We start from the raw sequence: 16,556 nt of genomic DNA on the forward strand, positions 1-16,556 counted from the left end.
CAATCAAATGGAAATTCGGTTTGACTACAATTTACAACCTCAGCGTAACTACTGTAAAATAACAATATAGATGCACAAAAATAGATGCACATACGAACAACATTCACACACGAAAAACACATACACACTCCTAACCATCGCTTTATAAATAGACTTCTATGTACTTCTCGATGATGACAAAATGTTAATTTTTAATGTTAGACATCCGGGGTTTAGTATTTCTGAATGTTTTCATTTTCTTCTTTGGTACAATCATGTTTTCACATAACTGGATGTACGAATTAACAGTTGTGGTAAGTTCATCTGTCTGGGCAGTTGTTTCCAAACATGTCCCAATCTGTTTGCTCCAGACAACTTTGTAGCTGTAAAACAGCGTCGTCAGACCATGACTGGATGGACTGTACTTCGGGTTTTGTTGTTTTATAAAACCGGTTTGTACGTGGGTGTAAGATGGATCATTGTGTGGTCCGACTCTCCGAGGGGAAATAACGATCGAGTTGTTACTTTAAACAATTATTTCTAGTACCTAACCCTAACAAGAATCAATAACCAATTAGTAATTAAATAATGGTAATTAATTAATTTTGTATCACAAAGAGTCTACTCCTTGACTCGTACTGCTACATTTTCTAGGACTCACTGTACCGGACCGACTTCAATGTCGACTTACAGTAACGGACTGCATCGCTGTCTTAACTGAACTGTCTCACTTACATACTATGTCTCTGGTCCCTGTAGGCTTTCAATCACTTGACCATATCACGGGTCATATTTACGTGTCACATTTATAACAGTATTTACAAAGCTTATATTAACTCACTCTCTATATCTGTTTGTCTGTCTGTCTGATAAAAAGTTTCTACACGTTATTTCTCCAACACCAAATCTCGGATTAAGCTAAAAATTTGCAAAATTATTTCTTTTACCTGACAACACAAGAATCAATTTAAAAAATTGACTATTGTTAATTAATTATTTTGTTTGATATATCGAAAAAAAGGAAAGAAATAGTACTTGACTGAAGTGGTGGTATAAGCTGAATTAGTCCCCTTTATAGGTCGCTGCTCTAAATTGAAACTGTACAATCTTCTCTAGTCATAAGTACCTCAATAGCAGAAGCGCTATCATGTCTGCCCGAGGAAGCGTGAGCCACGAATTCAAATCCCGCTTTTTAAAAAATATATGCTATTAGAAATTACGGTAAGATTCACCCAGATAATGGCAGAAATTCTATTCTTTTTCCCTTCCCGCCCCCCTTTTTTTTTCCCCAACTGGTCCAGACAAGTGATAGGATCATAGCGTCTTGAGAAAGCTAAAAGCATGAAATAGCGCTAAACAAAAACAATTGGTAAAAATATCATTAATCGCACAGATGTATTATTACAAAGTTAATTACATGACTGATCTAAACTAATTGATACAATTAAACTTCGTATAAGCTTTTGTTAAAAAAACAACAAAAAAAACAACGTATTCTTAAAAGTATTTCTTATTATCTTTTTTCGTTGATAAGAGTTGACGGCTAAGCAGCACACTGACCTGTATTACTGGCTAGTGTCACATGTATCAGATGATCGCACAAAAGTTAACCCTATCGCGTCGCTAATACAGTTATCACAGTCTCCTCATCAACGTAATCCTCATTGAGTGAAGATTTCAGAATCACAGAGGTTTTACAGACTCCGACGCTGTAACGACTCAGAGTCTCTGAAGGTTCGGAAATTCTGTAATGTCGCCCATGGAGCTCCGCATATTATCAGTGTTTGTGCAAAAGAAGGACTACCGTGAACAGTCGTTTTACTTCAGAGAAGGTTTACTTCCCTTTAATTGCTGGCATGAAATCAATTATAAGCTTAGTTTTTAAAGTTTATCAATGTTTTTTTTGTCCCCATTTATAAGGGTACAGTACTCCTATATGTCCTCCTTTGTGTCCTCCTCTAGGGGATTCAGTTTTCTAGTAACCCAATGTTAAAGTGTTTTCTTGTCTTTGTATTGTAACTGTAGGTGTAATTATCTTATAAATTACAATCGTTTATTCAATAATAAAATTAAAAAAAAATAAATAACGTCTTGGGGCATCTCGACCCATGCTCTGATGACACTAAGGAAAAAAATGAGCACTTACAGGAATTCGTCCCAGCATTCGGAATAAGAAATGTGCTTATATCTTTGTGTCTTTATATCTTTGTGTCTGTTTTAATAATTTACGTCATTGTTTCACATTGCAAGCATTGTTGCCAAAGTAAATTTTCCATAAATTCTCTAATAAAAAATAGAGGATCAAAATCTTGAGTTCGCACGCCATGTCTGTTTGTCCCTCACTGTGTGTGGAAGTCGTGGGACGTTTTTTGATACACTCCTTCAGAAATGAAGACAATGACGTGCGATTCGAATGGCGGCGAACAGGGTTCGAACCCGTAACCGCCTAGATGATGGTCCTAAGTTCCTACCTTGCATAAAGAGCCTCAGTGCAGATGAGTCAGATTTTGGCAAGAAAACCCTTTTAAAAAAGCCATTATAATTGCCTTTCTTGTTCTCTGACAACTTGTTATTCCGTAAAGCCTTCACCGCGTTAAAGTTTGTTCGGGGCGCATCATATGCTCTGAGTTTCACAGATTTTTTGTTACAATGACATCTTATTGTCTTCACTTTTAATTGTACACATGGAGTCATTTTGGGCGTCATTGAAACAACTAGGCAACTCGGGCATAGCTCATAACTCTCTTTTAATTGTGTGATAAAAAATTGTAAATGGTCAATTTTCATATTTCTTGATCTAAGTTAGGGTTTAATAGACTAACGATAAAAGGAAAACATTTCCACGTTGTAGGGGTCGTGTCCTCCGTTCGGCAGGCATTGGCCTAAATCTTGAAAAAATCTGTTGTTGTAACCTATAGTATAGTATTCAGTACTACTCTACATTGTCTGTTTGAATGACAGACATTCGCTCATAAATACGAGTCAATTATATTTTTTGTTTACCTACTTCAAAAACAAGTTTTCGTATAACAAAAGCTTTTTTAAAAGAAACCCTTAACTCAGAGCTTCGTGACAACTGCCACCTGCTTCATTAGAACTGTTCCTTACTTGGCCTGACTGTATCAGCGTTTCTAGTTGACAAGGGACGGTGAAAAGGATTAAGAAGTCTGAGTGTAGTCAATGAACCCTGTAGTCTCTGTTCTATTTATGTGAACTAGTCGACCGGGGGCGCAGCATACGCCGCTATTTTGCAGGGCCGACCTCATGCCACTGCAACCTATGCGACCGCAGTGGGCCCCGCACTTTTATAGGACCCGCGCTAATTTTAAGTGTATAAATTATTGAATTAACCATTTTATAACTTATTGCAGATTTCCCGCGGCCTCCTGTCGATTTAACCGGAGGTCCTGGAAATCTCCTGAAATTGCAAAATATACGAAAAAGTCCTGGAAATAACCGGAAATTATTAAAATCTTTTGAAAACTCATACACATCTCCTTAAATATATAGACGAAAATTGTCATTTTTGGGTGTCATTCAATATGGAAAACGCCAATCCCACGCGCTATAAAACAAAAAAAAAAGACATTATGCAATACACCCAAGTGTGGAATCTAGTGAAAGAAGCTTCTCGCACCTCAAACTAATGAATAATTACTTGAGATCAACAATTGTCGTAGATAGATTGAAACATTTGGTAATTCTTGCTATTGAGCGTGATCTATGTAGGAAATATAATTTTTATGATGTACTGTATGACTTCGCTACACGCAAGGCTCGTAAAGTAATTCTGTACGTAGTTAAGAATGAATAAAATGCATAGACGAATTTATTTTCTAATACTAACTCTTAATTTTCACTTATAATCCGTATCCCTACCCAAACTTGGCCCCGCGAAATCCATTTCGCATAGGGCTCTACAATGGTTAAGTCCGGTTCTGCTATTTAGTGACGGATGAATACTACTCCCCCCCTTTTTTTTTCTCCTTTCAAATTACCTAAGATAACTCCCTCCGTCCGAGTTGCAAAAATAAAAGAGTGATCTTTCCATGGTGTCCAAACTCTTGAGCGTGCTCTGTCGCCTCGATAGTTACTACAGAGTAAATTACTTCCCCCCCCCCCCTTTTTTTTTTAACGTGAGGTAGAAATAAAAAAAGAGTGATATTTCTTGGTTACACCGGTCCTGCCCTGCTATTTTGTGACTACGTGTTCTCCCCCCCCCCCCCCCTTTTTTTTTCTCCTTTACTTCTTCTTCTCGTTTAAACTGTTGAGGGAAGAAGAAAATTATATATACAGAAGATGTCTACTTTTCTTCCCTTCTGGATGTGAGTCCTTGTAATCACCATGAATTTCCAATAAGGATTAATAAAACAGTCTTAGTCTTGGTCTTCGGAGTTTTTTTTTTTTTTTTCAGTTTGCATTCCTAGGTAGAGTGCTAGCTTTGAACTTGCGTTTTCGATTATCAACATCCAGTAGACAAGAGAGAAATAAGCCCTCCATCTCCAACTCACCGAGAGTCTTTTCTATTGTCCAATAACCGTCCACAATCCAAAGCAAATGACGCCCTTTGAGCTCCACATATAATCAGTGTTTGTGCAAAAGAAGGACTACCGTGAACAGTCGTTTGATCTCAGAGAAGATTTACTTCCCTTTAATTGCTGGCATGAAATGGTAAGTTTAGTTTTGAAAGTTTATCAATGTCTTTGGTGTTGTTTTTTTGCGTCCTCCTTTTTAAGGGTTTTGTCCTCCTTTATGTCCTCTTTTATGTCCTCCTCTTGGGATTCAGTTTTCTAGTAACCTTAAGTCAAAGTCTTTTCTTGTCTTTGTATTGTAACTGAAGTTGTAATTATCTTATAAATTACTGTCGTTTCTATAAAAAAATAAATTATAAAAAAAACACTCTTGTTGCAACTCGTCCCCTACTCTCATTTCACTAAGGAAAATAAGCACTTGCATGAATTCGTCCCAGCATTTGGAATAAGAAATGTGCTTTTATCTTTGCGTCTGTTTCAACAATTGACGTCATTGTTTCACACTGCAAGAGCAATTTTTTTCTGTAAATACATTTTCAAACTTATATCTCTTCCTTAAATTTTTGCTTTTTTCTTTGTTCTGTAAAATTAAAGTTGTTCATTCTCTTGTTACACGTAACATCTTTAAAATAAACATGTTGGATATGTAACGTACTTATACATTGCAATTAACTACTGTTGATTTACAGAAGTAGATATATCTGTTGACACAGTTCAGAGACTGTATTCCATGCAAATATTTACAGTTACATATTTACATTTATGAGCGCTAGTCTTTTTGTTTCGTATACTGAAACTTAATGTCTTCTCTTTATTATTTTACAATATTCACCCCCCCCCCCCCCACCCAAAAAAAAAAAAAAAAAGAATTACTTTAATCAATTATTTCATGTATTTGATTAGAATCAAAACGAACAAAAAAATACTGTACAAGCTTTTTTTTTTCCTTATTAAAGCCATAATAATTTAGTTCTCTAGTATTGATCTGTCATGTAGGTAGATGATGAAAACTAATTAAGTCATGCATGTAATGAAGTATACACATTACATATGTGTATATCACACATAAAAAAAAAATTTCGAACCAAAATCAATTATACTGATTTTGGGAGGAACATTTTTTTTTAATTATTGCAAACTTTGTTGAAGCCATCCTTGATAAGTGATAAGTATAATCCTCTAGTCCATCAGTGGAGAATAACTATTGGTCTAATCTTTACCAGCTGATATTAGTTAAGATATCAATGTTTCCTTAACTGACAAAGTAAGTCTAGACTAATAACGTCAGCCAGTGATTTGTCTTCTTTAATATCATTCTGGGACTATTACCTTCATCTGAACCCTAGTCTGATGGACAGTTGGGGCACCACACATGATCTGTCGAAAGACTGCCTATTTAAGACAAGAGAGTATTGTAAATATTGATTTGTAGACGATTCGGTAATGAGGGTAATTTTTTTTTTAAAGAACTATAATTAACACATATTTATCATATTTTTAGCAACTTTTTCAACCTAGTAATGAGTAATGTTTCTAATCTTGATTTCAACAAAACTCAGACATCTCACGTGCAGGGCGAGTCCTTGTTTGTGGCCCTCGAGATCTTTGTCTCCAGCCAAACTCTGCATAGCTTCGGGCAAGTTTTCGACACATGGTTCTCACTCACAGTTTGCCTGGTGGGGCTGGTCACCAACGTGGCCAACATCGTCATCTTTTGGAAGATGGGCTACAGAGAAACGGTCAACATCACCATGTCCGCCATCGCTCTCTGGGACGTGATCAAGGTCATGGCCGGGATGACTTTGCGCTTCTACGGCCCCATCTCCCTGAGTGACCCCGCCTTCGGGAAGTCCTGGGAGAACATAACGTTCCACAAGCTGACCTACATCCATGTCCTGTCTGGGAACGTCTCCTACGTCATGGGCGGATACGTGGCCCTAGAGCGATGCCTGTGCGTTCTTTGGCCATTCACTGTACGCTCCAAACTAACCCCTAAAATCACCTTCTCCATATTGCTAGCCATATCCTTGGTCGTATTCGGATCGCTCTCACCAATAATGAACATGTTCGAATTCCGCTGGGTTTACAGCAAGGAATATGGCAACTATATCGCTCTATACGACTACGCACCTTTCTACTATGAAGGAGGTAAAGTCTTTATTCAAGGGTATAAAATATTAAACTTCCTCTATCCAATGCTCAGCTTGTTTTCTATGACCATAAGCTCTGCTATCATTGTCTACCAGCTTCGCAAGTCTACAGAGTTCAGATTGCAAGGTTTCAGAGGAGAAAGAAAGCAAGCGCAGATTAGCTCCAGGGACAAGCAGGTCTTCAAGATGCTTCTGGTGGTCATCGTCTGCTTCATCGCAAGCCTCTTCCCGCGGTTCGTTCACTACACGGTGATGCTTGTGGAGCCGGAGTACTACTTCCTCAAGAGGTTTCATAACATCTTCTGGGTGGTCGTCTACATCGTGGCGTTCGCAGACTTCCTGCACGCCTCGCTCAATCTGTTCATCTTTCTGGCCATGAGCTCAGCTTTTCGGGGGATGTTTTACAGCACGTTTCATTTGCTCAGATGTGACGGGATAAATAAACAAAAACATAACATCTTGGAGGTTCGAGACATCGAGTTCAAATTAGACTCTAACAACTTGAAAAAAACAAACATTTGAAACAACAGCACGAAAACCTTCTCCCTGACACCGATTTCTTTTCCCGCATTCCCAAAGGTTTCACAAAAGTGATTGGACCATAGCGCACTGAGCATTCTAGAAGCATGAAAGTTGCTTGCGCTTAACAAAAACAATTGATGAAAATATTTGCATTACAATATAGATTAAAGCTTTTATATAGCGCTACTTTCATGCTTATAGCATGCTCAGAGCGATATGCTTCAATCTCATTTATAGACCAGTGAGGGGAGGGGGTATCTGGGAGAGGGTTTTCCGTGCTGCCTTTAGGTGCTCAGTAAACACAAGTCGAGTCAGGTGTCGAACCTCAGGCCCCCTTCATAGGTAGCCAAGACAAGCCCATTTGAAGCGTACTTAGCCTCTCGACCACGCTTACCACAAACTTCTTATTGTGAGTCTAGATCTTTGAAAACGAACTACATGATGCATTCCAAATAATGTATGCAACTTCACGCACTATAGGATTTGTTTAAGAAATTTTTTCTTCAGTTGTTTTATTTTTCGCCATAAATTTATTGTTGGTGTCGTTAAATGAAATTCACAACCACAGAGCAAAAAAAAAAAAAAATGAATGGCTGATCAAAAAGGCGAGTAAAGGTAAAGTTCCCCCCTTTCAGACCTAGTGATCTTTGGGGCAGAAGAGGTAATAGTCATCTGTTTCTGTGGCCCACGGTTAACAAGGGCGTCATGTGGCCAGCACAACGACCAACCGCCTTTACTTTTCCCCAACTAATGTCAGGTACCCAATATACCTGGGTAGACTGAGAGGCGCTCTGAGGAGCTTGAAAGTAAAAATCCCAGTCTTCATCAGGATTCGGACCCAGGAGAATGTTTCTTAATAAAGAGTTTTTCAACTAAATCTAATGTAACAATTGGAACTAGAGTTTGTTTCTCTAACATCGCACTAAGTTGGTTCTCACTTCGTACGTACTATATTCAAAGACAATTAAAACAGGTGTATATCGATATTTACAACGCTTATATTAACTCGCTCCGTCCATCTGTCTGGATTCATACACTATGAATATTTCCCACTTTCTATTCTCGGATCAACTTGAAATTTTTATAATTCAACTTACTGTCGATAGGACTACTACAATAAAAAAAATCAAAGTTAATGTAGTAATTTTGGTTTATATTGAAAAAGGGAGATAAATAAGCAGTATTGATAGATATGGCCGCAATTAAACGGTGCTCTCTCTTCACTAAATACACGCTTTTTTTTGTAAAAGTATTTTTAAACTATATAGTTTCCTTGCTATTACGCACCATACACCATTGTCACAATGATTTTATCTAGCATATTTTTTTTGTTGGTCATTCGTGATGTCAAAAAAAAAAACGCCACAACGTTCACCATAACCACGCCACATTTTTCCTGCATAAGGCGACTACTATTTCAAAAGACCAAGTGGTGGTATTCGTAGGGGCGCATCTGTAAGACTATTGGTTTGCCTAGTTGACCAGGGAACGTGAACAAATATAAAAATGCCTCCATGTTACAATCACTCAATGAATCCTTTGGTTTAATGTGTCTGTTCACTTTTGTGGTTGCCTCTATGTTCTAATCATTCAATGAATCTTTAGTTGATTTCGTCTGTTCTCTTTTTGTGATTTTTCTATGGAATGTTTTTTTTTTTTTTTTTTTCAATATTAAAAAGAAACAATGGACTCACAACCTACTTCCATACAGAATTAAAATATTATAAAAAAAAAAAACAGAAAAAGAAATCTAAAAGCTTAAAGCCATAATCATCTACTTCCAACGGCCAGGGTTTTATTATCATGTCATGGCTAGGTTTAAAAAAAAATGTCTGTTCCAAAAAATAGCTTTATATAGATTCTAGATCTTTGATTAAGACAAAATGATCCTGTGAGCATCCAGAAGCTACTAAACAAATATTACAAATATATAAGACTTGCATTCGAAATATAAAATACTGTATTGCCTCCAGCCTGCCCTGAGTATCTTTATACATTATTAAATAAATATTCAATTCATCTACCCTATATACTTGTAAGAGACATTGAAAGAAAGATCTTTAGAACCACAGTTTTAAGCTATTCACATCCGAGAGATATAATTGTCCATTAAATATCCCCTTCTAAGTAACAATAATCTTATACATTTTAACTAACATTAGTACTTATGTACTGACAGCGGGACAATTCTTGTAAATATAGGTACTCTTTTACCCCACCTACAAGTTCTTTCAACTAGTATTGATTTGTTTAACTCTTTCTCTCCTAACTGACGATACCAGCGTTGATTCCACCAGAATGTGGTAAATAATTACGGAGAGAAAGAGTTAAAACTCAACATGATTTAAAAACTAAAATTACATTGAAAGCATACTATATTTACAGTCTTACTGTTTACTAAAATTACATTGAAAGCATACTATATTTACAGTCTTACTGTTTACTAAAATTACATTGAAAGCATACTATATTTACAGTCTTACTGTTTGTGCAGGATAATTGATGGGTATACATAGGAAGTATGTTCATCAATGGAACATAGATATCTTCATTATTATTTTAATTACATAGTTTGTTTTTCATAGTTTGAGATAAAAATACTTTTTTTTAACTTTCGTAGAAAGTTTAACCCTAACCGATTTTATTTTTTTCTGCAAAACATTGAATTTTAAATATTATAGGTCTATAAAAATATATCAGTTAAAAAAAATTACTTTATAAAGTTTCTTACAAAAAGATACAATATTAACATTTTCTTTGAGTTCGAAGATTTATAAGTAGTACAGAAGAAATACTTGAGGAAATTTAGATATAAGAAAGTTGGCCAAATAGTTTTGTAAACCATTAAAATGAACATATTTTATGCAATACTCTGTCACAAAAATTTGTTTCTTAAAAGTTGAAGACGAAGTCTTGAAATAATAGAATTATTTGTATATGTGATTTATAGGGTTTATTAAGTTTTGGTTACTTAATATTTCAATTAACTTTTAATTATTGTTTACATTTTGTGTGCTGAAAAATGACATTGTACTATAACTGCGATGCATTTTACCGTTAGAGTGTTTTTAGTTTGGACTATCTGTCTATCTTTTAACGTTTTCTTTATGAATGCTGTGCTAGGATATATGTACCATCAATGCAATGCGCTAAGCATTCCCATCTATACCTATTCCTATCTATACCTGTTAAAGTTTTCACTATGAATACTGCTCTACGATAAACATATAATCAATGCAATGAATCGCACTATGCAGGAAGAAACCACAGTTTGGGTTCTAAAGGAAACTTTTAACTTCTCACAATTTATAATCTCGCTTGATACTCGTAGTGCGTTGGTCTCTGATGCTTTTTTGAAGACTTTCGGCTCTATAGTTGACATGTGGATGTCTCTAATTATTTCATTAATCGGTGTCTTCGGCAATATTATCACATTGGTCGTGTTCTACCGGCTAGGCTTCAGGGACACGGTGAATATCACCATGGGCGCAATCACAGCCTGGGACTTGGTGCGGGTACTGTGTGGATCCGTGCACCGTCTGTATGGTCCGGTGTCACTTGTGTCGGAGGCTGTCGGGGTGTCCTGGAAAAACGTCACGCTGATCAATATTGTCTACATGCACATCGTGGCCGGCAACGTCTCCTACGTCATCGGGGGTTATGTTGCTCTGGAGAGATGCCTTTGTGTCAGCTTCCCTTTCAAGGTCAAGTCGATCATCACCCCGAGGCTGACGATGGCGGTGTGTTTGACCATTTCCATTTCAGTCTTCGCTTCACAGTTTCCCATATTTTTTGTGTTTGAGTACACATGGGTGTACAGTCAACTGTATGGGCAGGACGTTGCCATCTACCAGTACACCCATTTCTACAGCGTTCATGGTCAGAAGTTCATGGAGTCTTACCGGTACTTCAGCTTCCTGTACCCGCTTCTCAGTCTTTCATTCATGGTAGTCAGCACCGTCATCATCTCATACCACCTCCAGAAAGCCTCGGACTTCCGAAACAAGGTATCAGCAGCCACCAAACACCAAGATGGCACTCGCTCAGAACTTTCCACTAGAGATAGACAAGTCGTGAAAATGCTCTTGACAGTAATAGCCCTCTACATGATCGTCTTGGTACCAAGGGTGGCGCAATTCATAGCCATTATTTGCGAGGCTGAGTTCTTCGTGCTCAGATTTTACAACAACCTATTCTGGGTCATCTCAAACTCTGTCTCCTTCCTTGACATCCTCAACTCCACGTGCAATCTCTTCATCTTCTACAGCATGAGCTCCAGGTTCCGGTATTGTGCGAGGTCAATGGCCAGACACTTCCTGTGCTGCACGGCGTCACCTAAGTCAAGCAAGACAACTCGCGATACAACGTAGACGAGACATCTTTTGAAAAAAACAAGTTTCTAAAAATAGATTCTTATGATGTAATCATGTGATCTTCATTGCAGATTTTCACAATCAACTAAACAATGTCAAGGACGCTAATTTGAAATAAACTCTTGCCAACTAAATATGAAAATAATTGAGGTATAATTTTATTAATATCGTAATGCATGTAGGTAATTTTTGTATCAAATCTCCTATATTATGATTCTTTAGTTGTCCATTTGTTTAAAGATAAGTTGTAGAATAAAAGTCTAACGCTTCCTCCGTATTAAAATTTATTCGTACCATAAACGGAAAATCTTATATAATTAGATTCATATCAACATTTTTTAAAATTGTGTACAACAGATATAAAATCTTCAATAATTGTGCATGTGTTAGGATGGCTTAACGTAAGCTACAAAAATGGCAGAATACACATTTGATAGATCTAGGGAATCAATATTGAAAACAATTTATTACAGCAAGCATCAGCTCAGCGTATCAGTTACATAAGCTGATATCCATAAGGTTTAATTTAAAAAGGGCTAGTTCTGGCAGTAGTACTAAAAGTAACCTTTTATAGAGCAAGTATTGTTTTAAGAATTGACACCAAATGAAATGGAGGAACAATAATATGTAATGATGTGTATGTGTGTGTGTGTTTTTGGTGTAACCATGGGGGGGGGGGGGGGAGAATTCGGGCGAATGTTTTGGTTGTGTAGGCTGAAGAGTTTCTAATGAAACCACCAGGTGTTCTGTCGTAATTCGTTAACTCTTTCTCTCCGTAATAATATACCACATTCTAGTAGCATCAACGCTGGTATCGTCAGTTTGGAGAGAAAGAGTTAATAAATACTAGTGTTTCTAATGAGACCACAAGGTGTTCTGTTGTAATTCAAGTTAATAAATACTCTTTTGGACGTTGAAGAAAGGGGAGATCAGCAAGAGACAAGTGACAGAAAAGACGTGCTTTTTTTTTTAGTGAGTTGTATCTTATTGAAAGCATTATTTGAACTTGTACTTCTACATATAAATCTACTTTGAAGTTTGTTGTAAACAGCTGGTAGACAACTAAACAGCTGTGGGCGTATTATATATTAACTAATAAAACTTGAACAATATTGTGAACAATATTAAATATAATTTTTATTATAATACATTTCACATGGACTTGATATGAACAAAATAAATGTAGTAGACTTAAGTAATAATATATTTTAAAAAAATCGAATTCATTACAATAAAATGTCGTTCAGTCCCAAGTTCTGTCGTCGTCTGTTCTAACTAAGACCGCTGACGACAGTGCGGGAATCGAGGTCGAGAGAACTTGGCTTGGCTACCTAGAAGGGGGCTCGAGGTTCGACACCCGACTCGGGCAGAGTTGTGTTTACTGAGCGCCTAAAGGCAGCACGGAAAACCAACTCCTAGATACCACCTCCCCCCCCCCCCCCACCCCAACTGGTCCACAAATGAGATTGGACCAAAAAGCGCTCTGAGCATGCTATAAGCATGCAACTAGCGCTATATAAAAGCTATAATAATAATAATAATAATAATGCCACCTATCTTGCATCATTCAAAATCAATCCCTATCCTCTTCCCACCGTCACCATTGAAACACACACACACACACACACTCCATAACAAAGTTGAATCCGTGTAAGTGTATAATTAAAAGTTTAGTTCAGTTTTTGTTTGAAAAGAAGCTTGCTTCAGTCTATTTCAATTTCTACATTAAGAAATGAATTCGCCTTTTATTGTACTAGCTGTTTAATAATAATAAAGCTTGTCTTCGATTCCGAAGATTAATAAGGAATGCACTATTTCCCGTGGATACGCAGCCTCAGCTGTGACCTACATATTTTGCCACATCCATGGCAAGCATAACCATTGTCCGAAGGTGATCGATTAAGATTGCGTCTGTCCTCGGCAGCGGATTTCCTTTTGTTTCAAATGTGTATCCGGCGGAGTTTGTGAGTGACCTCTGGGTGTCTCGTTCTGAGGCCGCATGCAGCCAGGTGCTCTCTTCTATGTCATCTAAGGCAAGTTGGCGCCGTGGGGCACCTCTGTTACGTCGACCACCTATAAGCTCACCAAAAAAGACTGCCTTTGGCATACGTTTGTCTCCCAAACGGGATACGTGCCCTACCCAGCTTAACTTTCGGACCATAAGAAATCCCTCTATACTGTCCATACCGGCGATCGCAAGGACATCGCTGTTTGTAGTGCGGGTCTTGCCACCATTTGTCCATGATGGAGCACAAGCATCTAGGTCTTATAAACAAATTTAAAAGTTCTCATGGAATCCCCATTGGCGAAATTATTAAAAGATCAAACCAAAACATTAGAATTAATCCAAAAAAATTTTTTTTACAAATCAAACAAAAACATAAAACTAAAATTCTATTTATCATTGGTTAGACCAATATTAGAATATGCAATCTCTGTTTAGGGCACCCTCAATTGAAGAAAAAAAAACAACTAGAAAATAGAGCCATGATATTTATAACAAATATTCACATTTGACTAGAGTGACACCATTTGTTAAGTCACTAAATTTAGAGACACTCCAGTACGTAACACTAAAAAGTAAAGTAGCATTAATGTATAAAGTGATGAACCATTACTTACACATACAAAAACACAACCTAATAAAATATCCAGAAATACACAAAGATTAATTCCATATGCTAGGACACATTTTTGCAAGTGCTCCTTTTCCCTAGTGCCATTAGAACATGGAGTGTGTTGCCTGAATCAGTCAGGAAAACCAACGGCTTAGCAGAGCTTAATTCTCTAATTAGCATACATGACTAGGTTAACACTTGGACAGATGAGGATTTAATTATCTTCTCCTTTGAAGTAACATTTGTAAATTATAGGATGAAATTCAAACCATTTTGAGTTACTAACCATTTTTATAAAGGAAAAAAGGGTCACAACTCTTGATTGGTTCATCATAAAGTAATGGGCTTCTGGATTAGGCCATAGAAATCCTTTGTGAAAAAACTGTTCATCTAATGTGATCTAAAAGCCGACGGCTAAATGCCCTTGAATACATTTTGTTATAGAAGCTATGTGATCTACCAGGCTGTGGTCATCTTGTTTGTTATGAACCCTGCCCCTGTCCATTTCTTGCCTGTATAGCATCAATACCTTTACTTAGAAAATTATAAACACTTACATTTTATGCAGATGAAAATGGATATATATTTTTATAATTATAACTGATCATCAGTGTTATTTCCTTGTTATTGATTGGTGTAACATTTATCTACCTTTTGAAATTTCCATTGTGCTTTGAAAAACTTTGATTATAATTTACTCTCGATTTTTTTTATTAATTTATAGGGAGGCTGGCATTCCTGACAAATATCTGGCCCAAGTTGAACGTAAAGTCAATGAGCCTCACAAGATTATGGTATAGGGAAATGTTCTTCAGAAAATTGTGAATATTTTTGTTTTTAATGTACACACTTTTTGAACAGAAAATGTCTAAGACAAAACTAACTAATAATATAATAAGTTAATTTATAGAGCTCTGTTTTAACAAACATAAGTTAAGCCCAAGGCACTTTAAGAATGATCTTATTGATAATCTAAACTGTCTAGAAATTTATGAAAAACATTTTACTTTTTTTTTTTTTTGCAAGTGAGTGGAAGTTAGGTATGAGTTGAGAATATGTTTTTAGTAATTTGTTTCAAAAATTGTACATACAAATGGTGGTGAAATCGCTTTTTCTACTAAAAATGTCTTATTTAATATAAGTTTGATAATTAAAGATTTTAATTGATAAAATTGAAATGAAATTGGCTAATTCTATCCAGGAAATTTAGAAACTTTGTTGAGAAAGATTGAGAAAGATTAAGATACTATTCTCATGCTGTTGACAATCTCATTAGTTTTTAAATGAATTATCTTGTTAATATGTAATAGGTTAACACAACAGCCAAAAATATTTAATGCTTTTGTTTAGCAAATTTCCATGCAAGTTTTAGAACATTGCATTGGCTAATGTTCATAATCCTAGTGAAACTTTTTTGTTTGGTTATTTGAAAAATGTACGACAGTTATTCTGTGATACCTACATATTTTAAAACCATTCATCTGAATTAAGTTTCTATCTTAATTAATGTTGCACATGTATGACAATAACAGATAATGATAATGCTTTTTTTTTCGCAATTTTAAAAAGTATAAAGTATAAGTAGCCAAATTGTTATATTTTTTCTAGATTTATAATTAATAAATAATTAGCTTTATTTTATTTTCCTTTTTTTTTAGTTGAGTGCATTATAAAGAAATTATATTATTTTGAAGATTAAAAAAATGTCATTGTTGAGTTAACTTTACCAATTAACTTAAACACTATCACACACACACAAACAGATAAAGACAACACATAGGCCTACATATAATAAAAAAAAATACAAATTATAATTTGTTAATTTATTTTCTTTATTATCTTTGAAAGACATCAAGACAAATCATTACATAATTAATACTCCTCAATTTCTCCTAGTAACACAATATAGGACTAAGTCACTCTTTTAATTTGTTGGGAAAATTATTTTTTTTTCCAAAATAATTTTTTTTATACCAAAAACATTTTTTTTAAAGGTACAGCAAGAAAAACAAACAAAAAAAAAGTTGTATTAAAATATTACTTAATAATGTGACAATAAAAATATATTTTGAACATCTGTAGATCTAATTGAATTTATACATTTTGGTATACTTTAAATACTGCTATACAAACAGAATACATTCTTAGTTTATTGCAAAAAAAAAAGGCATTAAAAAAATTATTAAAGACAAACCTCTAGATGTAAAAAAAAGTTGCTGCCATTGCATGTAGGCCTTGCTGCTGCATTTTGGGTAAGATATTGTCTAGATGTATGTAGGATGCATTACAAAAATGTAAACAACCAAAACTAACTGTTTAGGATAAGGTTTTATCATGAGTCATGCATATATGAATATGAATCAAGATAAGGAACAGGTACTC

The 16,556-nt window shown here is 35.7% G+C and overlaps 2 protein-coding genes across 2 annotated transcripts; both read left to right on the forward strand.

Annotated features, from left to right (window-relative positions):
* Positions 1-6,031: 6,031 nt before the first annotated feature.
* On the forward strand, positions 6,032-7,183 carry LOC106055126 (uncharacterized). The gene has a single exon (XM_013211271.2). It carries the CDS (start codon positions 6,032-6,034, stop codon positions 7,181-7,183), a length of 1,152 nt encoding a protein of 383 aa, XP_013066725.2.
* Positions 7,184-10,434: 3,251 nt separating this feature from the next.
* Positions 10,435-11,553, forward strand: LOC106055127 (FMRFamide receptor-like). The gene has a single exon (XM_013211272.2). It carries the CDS (start codon positions 10,435-10,437, stop codon positions 11,551-11,553), a length of 1,119 nt encoding a protein of 372 aa, XP_013066726.2.
* The last annotated feature ends 5,003 nt before the right edge of the window (positions 11,554-16,556 follow it).

The sequence above is a fragment of the Biomphalaria glabrata genome, chromosome 14, assembly GCF_947242115.1.
Source record: "Biomphalaria glabrata chromosome 14, xgBioGlab47.1, whole genome shotgun sequence".
Taxonomy (NCBI): domain Eukaryota; kingdom Metazoa; phylum Mollusca; class Gastropoda; family Planorbidae; genus Biomphalaria; species Biomphalaria glabrata.

Bases quoted from the DNA above. Each gene is read 5' to 3' on its own strand.
- LOC106055126 (XM_013211271.2), top strand. From the start codon at position 6,032: ATGAGTAATGTTTCTAATCTTGATTTCAACAAAACTCAGACATCTCAC.
- LOC106055127 (XM_013211272.2), top strand. From the start codon at position 10,435: ATGCAGGAAGAAACCACAGTTTGGGTTCTAAAGGAAACTTTTAACTTC.